At 34.0% G+C, this 18,385-nt stretch overlaps 1 protein-coding gene across 1 annotated transcript in view; it reads left to right on the top strand.

Annotated features, from left to right (window-relative positions):
* The first annotated feature begins 248 nt into the window (after positions 1 to 248).
* Positions 249 to 18,385, top strand: part of LOC133337191 (uncharacterized) — a 99,449-nt gene continuing 81,312 nt past the window's right edge. Inside the window, exon 1 of the mRNA XM_061545450.1 lies at positions 249 to 337. Within this exon, the coding sequence (XP_061401434.1) occupies positions 259 to 337 (79 nt within the window). The 5' untranslated portion in view covers positions 249 to 258. The remainder of the gene's footprint in view (positions 338 to 18,385) is intronic.

Consider the following 18,385-nt stretch of genomic DNA (forward strand, 5'->3'; position numbering starts at 1 on the left):
AAAATACCAACGTATCGATTTCAAAACTTCAAACTATCAAAAAAAATACCAAAATAAATTGAAAAAGTGAACAAGGTCATTTTAATAAATCTCAACAAATAAAAAATTATTATCACAAGTGTTGAAAATGAAATTCCAAATTTAAAAAAAAAAATAGTTTCTTAAAAAAAATTTTGTGAAAATAGTGAAAAAAAATTAATTAAAGAAAAATATTTACCTTTAAAATTGTAGTTGTGAAAAAAAAAACATAACCTCAAAATGCTGCCTAAATCGATATACACCTCGTGCTGTTTGCTGATATTGTCACTCACAGGCTATGCAGTTCTAGTAGAAGCAGGTAAGTTCGTATTACTGCTCAGGCACAACACAATACCCTTTAATACATTTTTTAATAATATTTTTTTAAATCAAATTAGTCGTAGATTTTTAAAAAATTATGTTTTGAGGTCCAGCATATCTACCATAGGCGTGGATTTTTATACCCTACACAACTATGTTGTCAGGGTATTACAGTTTTGTGCAGCCCCAAGAGTTTTTAACGCCACGAAATATTGGTCCTAGGCCCACCTTTAAGTATACCGATCGTCATATCTCGACTATCTGAGTCGATCTAGACATGTGTGTCCGTCCGTCTGTCCATTATAATTTGTAAACACGATACAGGCCACAGTTATGGACCAATCTTCACGAAATTCTGCATGTAGGATGTGTTCGGCCCAATGAAGACCCCTATTGTTTTTTGTAAAGATCTGTTAATATTTAGGGGATGAAATGGATCAAAAACATTATTTTTGTCTGATTTTCTAGTCGCTCCAGAGGCCGCAATTATGGCCCAAATTTGCATGGAGAAGGCCGACCTTTAAGTATACCGATCGTCAAATCTCGACTAGCTGAGTCGATCTAGACACAGATGTCCGTTCGTCCGTCTGTCCATTATAATTTGTAAACACGATACAGGCCACAGTTATGGACCAATCTTCACGAAATTCTGCATGTAGGATGGGTTCTGGCCAATGAAGATAAAGATCGGTTGGTAAAGATCGGTTAATATTTAGGTTGAAATGGACCAAATACTTAATTTTTGTCCGTTTTTCTGGTCGCTCCAGTGGCCGCAATTATGGTCCGAACATTGAAATTTTTACATAGAGAAGGGGATCGGGCCAAAGAATAAGCATGCCTGTTTTGATAAAGGTTTGTCAATATTTAGCGGGTCAAATGGACCCTGACTTTTGTGTGAAAAATTAAAAAAATTATATTCTATAGCGTATAGATTTACCCCTGAAGGACAAAGACCCGAGAAGTTGAAGTAGTATATCCAAGAGGAGTGGTTGACCTTTAAATTGATACCAATAATATTGTCGTATGTTCTCGAATGTGGGAGTTACATTTAAATATTTTCAGGTGCTTATGTATTCAGATATTATTTAGTAAATCATTATCACACTAGCGGGCGGAAATATAGCGCTGGTCGCTATTAAATTCTCCATGAGGTTCCAGTTATGATCAAGGACAGCGCATATTATTTTCCGTTATGATCAGATAATAATTTTGGGATGAAGTGGACCGAAAACTTAATTTGTTGTGTGTTTTTGTTTTTCAAGTCGATCTATAGGCCACAATTATAAGCCGAACATCACAACACAACTAACGGTAAAGGGAATATGGACAAGTAATTAGAAGGGTTGTACTGAATATTAGTAATATTCGGAAAATATGTCAGTGTAAGGAAGAGGTTCTCATGACCTCTAATCGGAAAAAATGGTGCAAATATCACGAAATATTGTCCATGCTTGGAATAAACATCCGCAGAAAGTTAGAATTCCGTGGTAGTTGTGTAGGGTATCATATGGTCGACACCGTCCGACTATACTGCTCCGCTCACTGGTTTATTATTATTATTTTTTTTAAATAATATTTCTTAATCAAATTAGTCGTAGATTTTAAACAAAAAATATATGTTTTGAGGTCCACCATATCTACAATAGGCGTGAATTTTTTAAAAAATATTTCTTGAGCTCTACAATAGACCTGGATTTTTATACCCTTCACCACACACTGTGGTACAGGGTATTATGTCTTTGTGCATATGTTTGTCACAGGCAAAAGGAAACGAGATAGACACATGATTCCTTTTGAGAATATGCATAGAATCAATTTCTAAGTCGATTTATACACCTCCGTCCGTCCGTCCATCCGTCCTTCTGTCCATCTGTTGGTGTTAAATTGTAAACAAAGTACAGGTCGCATTTATGATCCGATTTGGATGAAATTTGGCATAGGTCACTTATTTGGCCCAAGGACGAACCCTATTGAAATTGGGGACAATCGCTTTAGATTTCGATATATCTCCCATATAAATTTTTATCCGATTTTATGTGAATGCTACACCAAAGTCCCTATATATCATTCCATTTTTCACGAAATTCGGCATAGTGTACTGCATTGAGTCTAGAATGATGAGTGCAAAGTTTCGTGAAAATCGGTTCAGATTTAAATATAGCACCAAAGTCCCCAAATATCTTTCGATTTGCACGAAATTTGACAAAGCGTACTGAACTAAGCCAATAATGATGTGTGCTAAGTTTAGGGAAATCGGTTGAAATTTACATATAGCTCCCATATATAGTTTCGTCCGATTTAAGGTAAATGGTGCACCAAAGTCCGCATATATCATTCGATTTGCACGAAATGTGGCATAGCGTATTGAATCGAGTCTAGAATGATGTGTGTTACGTTTCGAGAAAATTGGCTCAGATTTAGATATTACTTACTTACTTAGCTGACTTGTTACAGAACGGTTGTTCCATATGCCGAGCTTAAAAACGATTTCCAAGCGCGTCGGTCTTGTGCGCAAATCCACCAATTTGGAAGACCACGTTCCAAGATATTGTTTTCTACTTGGTCTTTCCATCTAATTCGTGGCCTTCCCCTTCTAAAGGAACCATCAGTAGGCTCGTTTTTACATGCCTATTGAGCTGGGGCATTCACATTCATCCACACAACATGGCCTAGCCACCGTAGTCGCTGCAGCTCAATACGACTAACTATGTCGATGTTCGCGTATTAATTGTAGAGTTCGTGGTTCATTCGACGGCAACATTCGCCGTCAACGCAGATCGGCCCATAGATCTTTCGGAGAATTTTTCTCTCAAACACTCCAAGAGCTGCCTCATCTGCTTGCGTAAGTACCCATGCTTCATATCCGTATAACAGCACGGGTAGTATCAGCGTCTTGTAGAGTGTGAGTTTGGTCCTGCGGGAGGTAGCCTTGCTTTTGAGTTATTTGCTCAGACCATAGTAGCATTGGTTGGCCATAACAATCCTTCTCCGAATTTCAAAACTGATGTCATTCGTTTTATTTATTGCGGTACCAAGGTGTATAGAATCTTTAAATACCTCAAAGCTGTAGGTCTCAAGTTCCACAGTTGGTCCGAGTCTACTGGACGTCTTGCGCGTTGATACCATCAGCTTGGTCTTTTCGCCGTTTACTGCCCGACCCACTTTGGCAGGCTCCTTCTCAATTTGTTCAAAGGTGGCTGTTACCGCTCGCAATGTTCAACCCATTATGTCGATGTCATCGGTGGCGTAGGCGAGTAACATGTGTTGTTTGGTGTACAGAGTGTCATTCGTGTTCACTTTTGCCTTTCGTATGACCTTTTTCAGCAGGATGTTAAAAAGGTCACACGACAAACTGTCACCTTGTCTGAATCCTCGTTCGGTATTGAAGGGCTCCGAGAGGTCCTTTCCTACTTTAACTGCTGATCTTGTGCCACTTAAAGTAATCCAGCATAGCCGTATTAATTTTGCAGGAATGCCGAACGTAGACATGGCTTTAAACACCTCTGAACGGATAGGGCTGTCGAATGCGGCTTTATAGTCTACAAATAGGTGCTATGTGTCGATGTGTTTTTCGTGGGTCTTTTCCAGGATTTGGCGCAGAGCGAAAATCTGGTCAATGGTGGATTTGCCAGGTCTGAAGCCGCATTGGTATGGTCCAATGATGTCATTGACCATTAGCTTCAATCGTTCACACAGCACACTGGATAGCACATTATATGCGATGGGAAGGAGACCTTTTCCTCTATAGTTGGCACGTATCGTCTTGTCTCCTTTTTTGTGCACCGGACACAGGATGCTGAGGTTCCAATTGCATTGGGCATGCATTCATCTAGCCAAATTGTACTTATCAGCTGGTGCATGCTCCTGACCAGCATCTGACCACCAGTCTTGAATAGTTCGGCTGGTAACCCATCGGCTCCTGCTGCTTTGTTGTTCTTGAGCCGATTAATTGTTTTTATGATCTCATCTTGGCTAGGAGGTATACACTCTATACCATCATCTCTTATTGGTTCTGGGGTATCTTCTTCAACACCACTATTTGATACTATAAGCTTTTCAAAATTCTCCTTCCAGATCCTCAACACGCTTTTTAAGATATAGCTCCCATATATATTTTCGTCTTTCGATTTACACGAAATTTGGCATAGCGTTCATTAGACCTCCAAATGCACTTCCTGTTGAATTAGTAATAATTGACCTATTTTTTTCCCGTTTGTCTGAAAGTGAAAGATTCTCAAGTGCCTTAAATTGTTTTGTTATGGATATAGATTCACTTGAAAATAAATATTTTTGACAGAACTGTGTCAAAAAGGCAAACTACAATTTTTGTTGCCGAAAACCTCTTGAAAATTGGCCGTACAATGCATTTCAGATGCATTGTTGAATGGAAATCATCAACATCGAAAAAATGCAATTTTATTTGTGCGAAACAAAATTTGGAATATTTTTTCAAGGAAGACATTGAAGAATTATGGCTAAACAAAAATTTTCGTTGAATTCAAAACACTTGAGAATTTTCGCCATTAAAAAATCATTCATTCAATTGTTTGTTTCATTTTTTTTTTTTTTTTTTTTTTGTATTTTGGTATATTTTCCCCTGGACTATAAATAAACAAATGATTCAGAGAAATGACCCAAATTAAAATTTCTATAAATTTGTGTTACTTATTTTTGCACATTGTGTGGATTTTCTTGATCGGATTATTTGTTCGATTTTTTGGGGATTTCCAGGCCAATGAATTTTTTGGCAGGAAAATACCTGCACATGATTTTTGCATAAATTTTTCTCAGCCAATTAAAAACCGGTAAGGAAAGTAGTAAAGTCGGACGGGGCCGACTATATGATACCCTTCACCACTGTGGGTATATTAAACAGATGAATCCTAACAGACGTCGCATTATTGAAGAACCATTAACATGAAATTAAACATGTCATTCTGCAACCTATACTAAATTTTGGTCAGGTATAGAGTTGCTTCTTACGATGGGACAAAATAATGTAAATAAATTTAAAGCGAAATATCGAAATATAGGTTACACTTATTTCAGTATGGTTTTTGCATTCGGCCACATTTTGAGTTCTTTATTTACTTATAAATCCAAATTTACTTATAAATTCAAAATCGCACGAAAATATATATGGGAGCTATATCTAAATCTGAACCGATTTTCACGAAATTTTACACACATCGTCCTAGACTTAATTCCGTACGCTATGCCAAATTTCGTGCAAATCTAACGATATATAGGGACTTTGGTGCAATATTTACCTAAAATCGGACGAAAATATGTATGGGAGCTATATCTAAACCTGAACCGATTTTCAGGAAATTTAACACACATCATTCTGGACCTAATTCAGTACGTTATGCCAAATTTCGTGCATCGAAAGATATATAGCGACTTTGGTGCACCATTTACATGAAATTGGACGAAACTATATATGGGAGCTATATCTAAATCTGGACCGATTTTCTCGAAACTTGGCAGACATCTCTCTAGGCTTAATTCAGTACGTTATGCCAAATTTCGTACAAATCGAAAGATATATAGGGACTTTGGTGCACTATTTACATGAAATCGGACGAAACTATATATGGAAGCTATATCTAAATCTGGACCGATTTTCACGAAACTTGGCAGACATAATTCTAGACCTAAATGATTAGGCTGTACCAAATTTCGTGCAAATCGAAAGATATATAGGGACTGTTTACATTAAATCGGTTAAATATATATATGGGAGCTATATCTAAATCTGAACCGATTTTCCCAATTTCAATAGGGTTCGTCCTTGGGCCGAATAAGTGACCTATGCCAAATTTCATCAAATTCGGATCATAAATGCGACCTGTACTTTGTTTACAATTTAACATGCACAGACAGACAGACGGACGGACATGCATAAATCGACTTAGAAAGTGATTCTATGCATATTCTCAAAAGGAACCATGTGTCTATCTCGTTTCCTTTTGCCTGTTACAAACATATGCACAAAGACATAATACCCTGTACCACAGTGTGTGGTGAAGGATATAAAAAAAAAAAAATAATTGCCATGATTTTTATAGGTAATGAAGAGAAACAGAAAATATCAGAATAATCACGAAATTATCTCTTAATTCTTGGAAAAAATTTGCACTTTTTTTAAAATAGCCGAACATCGTTAATCCCCAACAACAATTTAATTAACAAAAATCTCTACCATAAAAATGGTACAAAATATTGCCTTGAATTTTGGGTTGTTGGCAAAGAAATAAAAATTTCGTACATTAAATTCCAGGTAAAGCACTAAAGCCTACATACATATCGGTGTACATACATCCATATATGCCAAAAAAAAACCGACCAACAACCGACACACAACAAAAACTACATAAATAATGCGTTATAATTTCGTCAAGCATTAATGGTAAAAGCAAATGTTTATTACCATAACAAAATAAACAAACCGAGAGAGAGAAAAAATAAAAAAAAACGAATAAGCAAAAAACAACGAACACTGAAAACAAACAGAATTCAATTTAATAGGCCATGGTCAAAGGTTCAGTAACAGACGAACAACAACAACAACGGCTACAACCCACAAAACACATCTGGACACACATGAAAAAAAAAATAATCGGGCTACGCAAAATTCACGTAAACACCGGTGCGTCACCCAGCTAACCTGCCCAGCAGGGCAAGGTGTGTAATAGGTGTTGCCACACATCATTTCATGAATGACCCACAAACACACAAACACGGCTGGTTGAATGTGTTGAAAGTAAATCAAGACAAAGGAATGACAAACAATCTCGCATAAGGATAGGCCTCTGTGGAAAAAGGCTATCGGATTTAAATAGGCCATCCCTAGGAAATACTGTCGGGAGGGAATTAAGTTATTTTAGGACCACGAAAAAAAAATATTTTTAAAAATCTTTGTTATTTGAATTTTGCCTTGTAAGGGCAGTGATCATTTGAAAGTAATTTTAAGTGGTTATTTATACTCTTTCGAGTCGAGCTTGATGATCTAAGTTTTGCAATGAGAAGGAAAGCCAAGAGAAGAACCTACGTACCCACCATTATGCGACGCGTTTCGCCGTTGGTTAAGCGGCTCATCAGGCATATTGGGCTATGTGGCTTTACAAATGTCGTACGTTGATAACTTGTATTTATTCCGCCCTGATGCGAAACTTGCATATGCGAATTAAATTCAAATTTGTCAAAGTTCGACATTTGTCTTCATTCTAGGAACAGTCCTTTTCAAAGCAGATTTTTGTTAACCAGTAAAGAAAGTAGTAAAGTCGGACTGGGCCGACTATATGACACCCTTCACCACTTTGGGTATATTGTACATATGTATCCTTAAAATTGTATGCCAATGTTCCCTCGAAGGATATATTTATATCATTCTGCAATCGATGATAAATTTAATTTCAATCGGGCAGATTTAGAGTCGTCTGCGTACCATGCGACAAATTTATGGAATATGATTTATACCAAAATTGATACACACTATTCGGTACGCCGCAATGTTAAAAATATAATTTCAATCAGATACCCCTTCGAAATACCTATGGAAGCTATGGCTGCATATGCACCAATTTCAACAAACCCCTATAACCTCATTCAAGTCACAATTTGATACTTTGTGCAAAATTTCGTGGTAATCGGACAAACATTAGGAGTTTGGTGCAGCATTTATGTAAAATCGGACGAAAATATATATGGGAGCTATATCTAAATCTAAACCGATTTTCAGGAATCGTCTTTCTAGGCTTAATTCAGTACGCTGTGCCAAATTTCGTGCAAATCCAAAGATATTTAGGAACTTTGGTGCCCCATTTACCTTAAATCGGACGAAAATATATAGGGGAGCTATATCTAAATCTGAACGGATCTTCATGCGACTTAACACCCATCTTTCTAGACTCAATTCAGTACGCTGTGCCAAATTTCATGCAAATCGAATGATATTTAGGGACTTTGGTGCAGCATTTACCTTAAATCGGACGAAACTATATATGGGAGCTATATCTAAATCTGAACCGATTTTCAAGAAACTTAGCACACATCATTCTAGATTTAATTCAATACGCTATGCCAAATTTCGTGCAAATCGAAGAACCTATAGGGTCTTTTGTAGACCATTTACCTTAAATCGGACGAAAATATATATGGGAGCTATATATAAATCTGAACCGTTTTTCACGAAACTTAACACACATCCTTCTAGACTTAATTCAGCACGCTGTGCCAAATTTCGTGCAAATTGAAAGATATTTAAGGTAGAGACTTTGGTGCACCATTTACATAGAATCGGACAAAACTATATATGGGAGCTATATCTAAATCTGAACGGATCGTCACGAAACTTAGCACGCATCTTTCTACACTTAATTCAGTATGCTGTGGCAAATTTCGTGCAAATCGAATGATATTTAGGGTCTTTGGTGCACCATTTACCTTAAATCGGACGAAAATATATATGGGAACAATATCTACATCTGAACCGATTTTCTCCAATTTCAGTAGGGTTTGTCCTTAGGCCAAATAAATGATAAATTTCATCCAAATCAGATCATAAATGCGACCTGTACTTTGTTTACAATTTAATATGGACAGACGGACGGACATGCATAAATAGACTTAGAAAGTGATTCTATGGATATTCTCAAAAGGAACCATGTGTCTATATCGATTATTTTTGCCTGTTACAAACATATGCACAAAGACATAATACCCTGTACCACTGTGTGGTGAAGGGTATAAAAAATCCACTCCTCTGGTAAAGCTCAAAAAATAATTTAAACCAGTGAGCCGAGCAGTATAGTCGGACGATACCCTACACAACTACAACGGAGCTCTAACTTTCTGCGGAGGTTTATTCCGAGCCTGGGCAATATTTCTGGTCAACAGCACATCTTCCGTACACTGACATATTTTCCGAATATTTCTATTATTCAGTACAGCCCTTCTAATTACTTGTCCAGATTGCCTTCACAGTGGGTGGTATGGTGATTTCCGGCTTATAACTGTGGCCTAAAGATCGATTCAAAAAATACAAAAAACAAAATAAGTTTTCGGTCCGCTTCATTCCAAAATTATTATCTGATCATCACAGAAAATTATCCGCACTGTCCTTGACCATAACTGGAACCCCATGGAAAATTTCAAATCCATCAGCGCTATATTCCCGCCCTCTTGTGTGTGGTAATGGGTAACTAAAAATATCTGAATACGTAAGCATCTGTAAATATTTAAGTGTAACTTCCACATCCTAGAACATACGACAATATAATTGATATCAATTTATTGGTCAACCTCTTATCTTGTATATATTACCAACTTCTCGGGTTTCTGTTCTTTAGGAGTAAATATATACGCCATAGAATACAAATTTTGTCATTTTTCACTCAAAAGTCAGGTTCCATTTGACCCGCTAAATATTCCACGCCTACTGTAGAGCACAAAAATTAATTTTTAAAAATATACGCCTAAGACGGAGTTCAAGAAACACTTTTTAAAAGGCCACAAAAAAAAATATTTTTTTTTTAAATTCCAGATCTATTGTAGACCTCAAAAATAAATTATTGAAAATGATAAACTTATTGTGGATACTTGGTGCGTATGATTGCCGTCAACACTCATTCGCTCCAATGTTCCGAAATAATAAAAATCTTAATTTTTTTGGTATTTTGTCTAACAAAATAAAGGTTTTTCGTCCTGAATTAAATTCTCTACCAAATGGCCTACCATTTTTCTTCATTCAAAATCATATCCCATACAATTTTTTTCTCTCTAAAAAAGTAGTTCCATTTACAAAAACCTCTTATGTCCAATAGTTTATTTCACACATCTTGCTAATAATTAACATTTTAATAAAATTGCTTACAATTAATTTGTTAATAACTTAATTGAATTTATTGTTATTATTACTTGCGGCATATCGAAAACTTTGTAAGCCAGTCTGCGAACAAGTTATGCATAGAAATATATAAATTATAATCTCTCTTGATAATTTATCGTAGTAGCTAATTGAAACAACTTTAGAAATATATAAAAAAAAATAAATGTCATATGGCAGATAAATTGTCTTAATGGCCAGGCCAACAAAACCTGTCCGACAGCAATCTATGTAAGATTACGCACATTAAGTTGGAGGTGGCGAGGAGGAGGAAAGTTTGGATTTCTTCTACACTGGAGGGGTTTAAAAAGGTTTTCGAATTAAAAAAAAATAATTTCCAAGGTTCTTTGAGGTCCATATAATTCTTATGTACCCCTCCATAAATATTTATTTTTTGAAAGGGATACCTACCCTAGCTGTCAGCTTAAACAAAATTCATTGAAATAAATACCTATCATTCCGCACAAATCATTTAAAATATCACCTCTGAGTGAAAAAATCCATGTAATCCATTTAGAAAACAAACTGAAATCCCATCGAAAAAAACCAAAATGAAAACAAAAATCGTTTTTTGAGAAATGACAAATACGCGGCCGAACATAAACAAAATCGAAAAAAAAACGAAAACATAGCATAAACCTTAAGAAAACAAGGCAAGATTTGTTTTGTTTCTGTTCTCCCACAACAAAGTGATTGGGATTTTTTGAAGCAAAAAAAAATCCGTCAAAAACATCAGACATTCGCATGGCCACAAGCTGACAAAAAAAAAACATTCACTACACGAAACCTACAAAGGCAAAAAATCCGCAACGACGACAATAAACGTGTACAAGACCAAAAACCCAAAACGTCTGACAAGTTCAAAAACAATCAATCATTCCTAGAAAACTGAACAGAGATCTCTGCTCTGCTCGTTCACTGTTATGGCATGGTGACTGCCGCCTGCGGGGTAGAGCTAGCTATCCAATGCCATAAGCATATTTTTTGTACTGGACATTGCAGTTGCTTGTCACCCATTATGATGAGGAGGAGGCGAGGTTTTGTGGTGAGGGTGTTGGAACTTCGAAAAAAATGGTAGTAGGAAATAAATAAGATTTTTTTTACAGAGAATCACAAATAAAAATATTGAATATCCATGACAAGCAGACAACAATACGGACAAGTGTGTGGTACGAAAAACATATGTTTTTTTATTCGCTGAAATCCATACCACAAAGATCGCTTGCGAATTCGATGATTATACAATTATTATGGAAACGATATTAGAGTATGGATTTCAAATTTATTTTAAAGTCGACTATGGGTAAATTTTTTCCTTACTTTTTCAAGGTTCAACATAGACTTAGTTTTTTTTTAAATTTTTCAGGTATGTTCAACATAGTAGTGGGTTTTTTAAATTATTTTTTCCTGGTTCACAATTACTATTAGATTTAAAAAAATGTTTTTTAAGCGTCATAACCATATTTAGTTTATTTCGGAACATTGGAGCGAATGAGTGGTGACAGTAGTCATACGCACGATGTCCACAAGTATTTTTTTGCTGATTTTTAAAGCTCAACGCAGATGTGGACGTGGATTTTTTAAAAATTATTTTTTGGTGGTCTTTAATAGGAGTGGATTAATAAAAAAAGTGTTTTTGCTTACCTTCAATAAGCGTGGATTAACAAAAAATTATTTGTAGAGGTCCAGAATGGACTAGAATGGACGTGGATTTTTTAAAAATGTTTTTTTAATCTCCATCTTATTATTTTTAGAGGTTCAGAAAAGAGTGGTTTTTTAAAGAAATATGTTTTTGGACTATAGGTTTAGATTTTTTCAAAATTATTTTTTTAAACTCCATACATTTTTTGAGCTCCAACATAGACGTGGATTCGTTAAAAATTATTTTTTTAGCTCCAATTTAGGCGTGGATTTGTGAGAAATTATTTTTGAGCTCCAATTTAGACGTGGCTTTATTACAAATGTTTTTCCAGGTCTATCTAAGGCGTGGATTTTTATACCCTTCACCACACTGCGGTACATGGTATTATGTCTTTGTACATATGTTTGTAACTGACAAAAGGATACTAGATAGACACATGGTTCTTTTTGAGAATATGCATAGAATCACTTTCTGAGTCGATTTATGCATGTCGGTATGTAGATATTAAATTGTAAACAAAGTACCGGTCGCATTTATGATCCAATTTGGATGAAATTTGGCACAAGTCACTTATTTGGCCCAAGGACGTACCCTATTGAAATTGGTGAAAATCAGTTCAGATTTAGATATAGCTCCCATAAATATTTTCGTCCGATATAGGCACCAAAGTCCTTATATATCCTTCGATTTGCACGAAATTTGGCATAGAGTATTGAATTAGGTCTAGATATAGCTCCCACATATATTTTCGTCCGATTTTATGTAAATGGTACACTAAAGTCCGTATATATCCTTCGATTTGCACGAAATTTGTCACAGCGTAATGAATTAGGTCCAGAATGATGTGTGTTAAGTTTCATGAAAATCGGCTCAGATTTAGATATAGTTTCTATATGCGGCGTCTGTTAGGATTCATCTGTTGAATATACCCAAAGTGGTGAAGGATATCATATAGTCGGCCCCGACTTTACTACTTTCCTTACCTGGTTTTAAATTATACTTATTTAAGAATATTAGGGCGAATGAGTGTTGACAATAGTTATACGCACCAATGTCCGAAAGCAAATTATCACATATTTTGTCTCCACATTTTTTATAAAACCCTACCTTTATCGAAAAACTTACCATATACTCTACCATGTAGTAGTCCCTTTATAAGATGCCGAACAAATTGTCCTAAACATATGCCACATTTAAATCGTTCTCCTAAAGGAATACAATGCAATTATTAGTTACTCACCAAATTGCCCATTAATTTCCCATTTATTGCCGGGAATTTATGACATGAATTGATATGTTATAAACTACCACTTTAAAAATCAATTGTAGCCCCCAATTTCACTCAGAAAATATTATAAATTCTTCATAATTTCATAAATATTGAATATTTTAAGTTTGGACTTCATTGCGTATGAGTGTTATTAATTATTGGCATATTCACCAAATTTCCTCATAACTCTGGTAAATATTAATAGTTTTCGAAAATTTAAATTGCTACTAAAAGTAGACATTTGTAGCTAAATATTTAGGATATAATTTGAATTTTAGTAAATCATTAACATACTTAAAAAAAGCTAAACTTTTGGAATTTTTTTCTAAATATTTAAATTTCTATTTTCCATAAGGTTACATATCGCTTTTTATTATTATTTCTTTGAAAAAATTTTTAAATTTCTATGTGATCGTTTACATTTTGCCATTATGTATTTTGTTTTTCTTCCAAAATGTACAGCTGTTCCTCAAAATGTTGGTGTGCAATGGACAAGTTTAAGTTCATTAGACGCAACAACGAAATTACATACACGCCAATCTATTGTATCCACCCAATTCCATTCATAAAATATTATAAATTCCTCATAATTCCACAAATATTGAATATTTTAATTTTGGACAGCATTGCGTATGAGTGTTATTAATTATTGACATATTTCACAAATTTCTTCATAACTCGGGTAAATATTAATATTTTTCGAATATTTAAATGGCTACTAAAAGTAGACATTTGCAGCTAAAAACTGAAATTATAATTTGAATGTTACTAAATCATTAACATACTTAAAAAAAGCTAAAATTTTGGAATTTTTTTCAAAATATTTAAAACTCTATTTTCCATAAGGTTAAATATATATTTTGATTATTATTTTTTTACAAAAAATGTCTAAAATTATTTGAGATCGTTTACATTTAGCCAATATTTATTTTGTTTTTCTTCCAAAATTTACAGCTGTGGCCATTGCAAGGTCGAACTAAGAACATAAAAAAATAATTTTATATTGTTTATAATTTTTTTTTTTCTCTAAAATAAAAATATTTCTTATTCATCAAAATGTTGGTGTGCAATGGACAAGTTTAAGTTCATTAGAACGCAAAAATGAAAATACATACTCACCAATCTATTGTAGCCCCCAAATTCCATTGATAAAATATTACAAATTCTTCATAATTCCAGAGATATTGAATATTTTAATTTTGGACACCACTGCGTATGAGTGTTATTAATTATTGGCATATTTTACAAATTTCCTCATATCTCTGGTAAATATAAATATTTTTCGAATATTTAAATGGCTACTAAAAGTAGACATTTGTAGCTAAATATAAATATTATAAGTGGCATTTTTGGGAAAGCTTAAAACCCGTCAAAAAAGCTTAACTTTTGAAAGTTTTTTTTCTAACTATTTTAATTTCTATTTTCCATAAGGTTAAATATAAATTTTGATTATTATTTCTTTGAAAAAATCTTTGAATTTGTATATGATCGTTTACATTTTGCAAATATTTATTTAGTTTTTCTCCCAAAATTTACAGCTGTGGCCATTGCAAGGTCGAACTAAGAACAGAAAAAAAATAATTTTTATATTGTTTATATTTTTTTCTCATTTCGAAAATAAAAATATGTCTTATTCATCAAAATTTTGGTGTGCAATGGACAAGTTTAAGTTCATTAGAACGCAAAAACGAAAATACATACACACCATATATATATAAATCTCTTTTGGCCAAAAAGGCTATGAGATGCGAACAGAACGAAAAGCGTGTCAATGTGCATATCATAAATAGCTGCTGAGGCTGCTATATATTTTTTCAAACATTTTTAGTCAAACATCACGTCTACAAACATGAAGATATAAAACACACTTAATTACATACATATAGATATGCGTTTAGATGAAAAATTTTGTTTTGTAGCCAAAGCAAGAAACCCACACATGAAAACATTTTTTTTTTATTTATTTTTGAAAAAGTTATGACGAAAGCCGAAAAATTTCTGCTGCAGATAAATTTTTTTCATGTGAGGAATTTTATCTGCACACCAAAAAAAAAAAATTATAAAATAAAGATAAAAATATTTTTTTCATAATTTTTTGTTCGCCATAATGTTTGTATAATTAACCCGATGTGATAAAATTCGCTTTGGTTCTTTATGAAAATTTGCTATCATCGCTTTTATGGCTACTGGAATTTTTTCGTCGATGATTTTTTTCTGCTTAGCTTGTTAATAAACCATGTAAATATTTCTTTTTCTCTATATAACTATAATTAACATCAACACCTAAAGGCATTACACAAAATATTAGTTAATGGTGGGGCATATATTTTATATCACATATATAATCTTGTATATCTGAATGCCAACAATTTCCACTCCGAACCTATCATTAACACATTAGTCCAGCTGATGATGGTTGTCGCCGATTACGGTTCTCTTAATTAAAGTCATCAATTTTAGTTTGTTGTTGTTTCTGTTTTTTTTTTCTTTTTTTTTATGGTGGTTTCTCTTTTGACAATCTGCACATAACTAATTTCCATAAATCTTCTTTTATATATTTTTTGCTGGATTGCTTGTTTTGGATGGGCTTCTTCGGCAGAGGTTGGCCAATTTTTTATTATTTTTTGCCAAAATTTAAAATCAAGCTGGTTTTTTTGTATAAAAAAAGATTTATTATATTATTATTAATAAATCATCAAACACAAGTTAAAAAAATGTCTGAAAGATATGACCGCTAACTTGCGAATTTATTAGAATGATAATTAAACACTTAACGGTTTATTTTGCTAATCGATTATAAATTATTAAATCGATTATTATCCGATTTTATGTAAATGGGGCACCAAAGTCCCTATATATCCTTCGATTTACATGAAATTTGGTATAGCGTACTGAATAGAGTCTAGAATGATGTGTGGTAACTTTCATGAAAATCGGTTCAGATTTCGACATAGCTCAAATATATATTTTCGTCCGATTTTAGGTAAATAGTGTACCAAAGTCCCTATATATCCTTCGACTTGCACGAAATTTGGCAGAGCGTACTGAATAAAGCCTAGAATGATGTGTGTTAAATTTCGTAAAAATCGGTTCAGATTTACATATAGCTCCCATATATATTTATTTTCGTCCGATTTAATGTAAATGGTGCACAAAAGTCCCTATATATCTTTCGATTTGAACGAAATTTGGCACAGAATTCAGTAAAGAACGATGTGTGTTAAATTTCGTGAAAATTGGTTCAGATTTCGATATAGCTCCTGTATATATTTTCGTACGATTTAAAATAAATGGTGCACCAAAGTCACTAAATATCTTTCGATTTGCACGAAATTTGGCATGGCATATTGAATTAGGCTTAGAATGACGTGTGCTAAGTTTCGTGAAAATCGGTTCAGATTTAGATGTAGCTCCCATAGATATCTTCGTCCGATTTAAGGTAAATTGTGTGCCAAAGTCCCTATATATCATTCGATTTGCACGAAATTTGGCACAGCGTACTGAATTAGGCCTAGAATGATGTGTGCAAAGTTTCGTAAAAATCTGTTCAGATTTAAATAGAGCTCCCATACATAGCTTCGCCCGATTTTAGGTAAATACTGCACCAAAGTCCCTGAAAATCAGTCGATTTGCACAAAATTTGGTATAGCCTACTAAAATAAATATAGAATGATGTTTGCCAAGTTTCCTGGAAATCGGTTCAGATTTCGATATAGCTCCCATATATATATTTTCGTCCGATTTAAGGTAAATGGTGCACCAAAGTCTCTGAAAAACATTTGATTTGCACGGAAGTTGTCATAGCGTACTAAATAAAGTCTAGAATGATGTGTGCAAAGATTCGTGAAAATCGGTTCAGATTTAGCTATAGCTACCATACATATTTTCGTCAGATTTTATATAAATGGGGCACCTAAGTCCCTATATATCATTCGATTTGCACGGAATTTGTCACGGCGTACCGAATTAAATGTTGAATGATATATGCTAAGTTTCGTGAAAATTGGTTCAGATTTAGATATAATATATATTTCGACCGATATAGCTCCCATATATATTTTCATCCGATTTTATGTAAATAGTGCACCAAAGTCCCTATATATCTTTCGATTTGCACGAAATTTGGCAGAGCGTAATAAATTAGGTAGAGAATGATATGTATTAAGTTTCCTGAAATTCGGGTCAGATTTAAATATAGCTCCCACATATAGCTTCGTACGATTTTAAGTAAATAGTCCACCAAATTCCCTATATATCTTTCGACGAAATTTGGCACAGCGTAATGAATTAGGATGTTAGGATTCATCTGTTGAATATACCCAAAGTGGTGAAGGGTATCATATAGTCGGCCCCGCCCGACTTTACTACTTTCCTTACTGGTGTTGTTTTTTTTTTCGAGGTTTACTATATGCGTGGATTTTGGAGGTCCATATTAGGCATGGACATTTGTCTGAAATCATTTTTTGAGGTTCATTTAAGGCGTGGATTTCTTTTTCTGAAATTATTGTTTAAGACCATTTTAGGTGTGGATTTTTTCTGAAATTATTTTTTGAGGTCCATCTTAGGCGTGCATTTCTTTAAACTATTTTTTGGGTCCCATCATAGGCGTGGATTTTTTTAAAGAATTATTTTTTAAGGCCTGTCATTCTTCTGCCCATCACCTTAGTTACCAACCACCAGCCTAGCCTATGATTCATAAAAACATAACGTGTTAAAAAAAATAATTTTATTGCAAATTATACCGGTTCCATTTGATGTTTTTATCCCCAACTTAAAGGCATGATGGCAAAAAACAAAACACATCACAAAAATGAATGGCTTTCGAACCTCCATTTCGAAGTGAGAATTAATTTTCAGCTATTTATTATTGGCAAAGGCAATTTATGTTCAAAGCCGCGAACAATAAACAGCAGCGCTAATAATAGAGAAAAAAACAATCAAATAAAATAAGTATGAAAAGAAAATTTGCATTTGAAAGCTGTTCTAAGCTATAGAAGCTAAGACGTGTTGAGTTTTTTATTTGAATATTTTTTTTCGGTCTGAAAAAAAAAACAGAATTGTTTGAAAAACAAAACATTGTGTCTAAGCCACACAATCTGTCAAAAAGAAATTATTCAACACTTAAAGGTTTTTTGTTGAAAATTGCTCAGATATCTCAGCGAGTGATTTTTTCTGGTGGCGTATTACGCATAAATGGATTGTGGGTCATACATAGGAGGGGTGTGTCAATGTTGTGACTTGGAAC

Source organism: Musca vetustissima, unplaced genomic scaffold (genome assembly GCF_032173495.1).
Source record: "Musca vetustissima isolate MV318-11 ecotype Yass unplaced genomic scaffold, APGP_CSIRO_Mvet_v1 utg14290, whole genome shotgun sequence".
Classification (NCBI taxonomy): Eukaryota; Metazoa; Arthropoda; class Insecta; order Diptera; family Muscidae; genus Musca; species Musca vetustissima.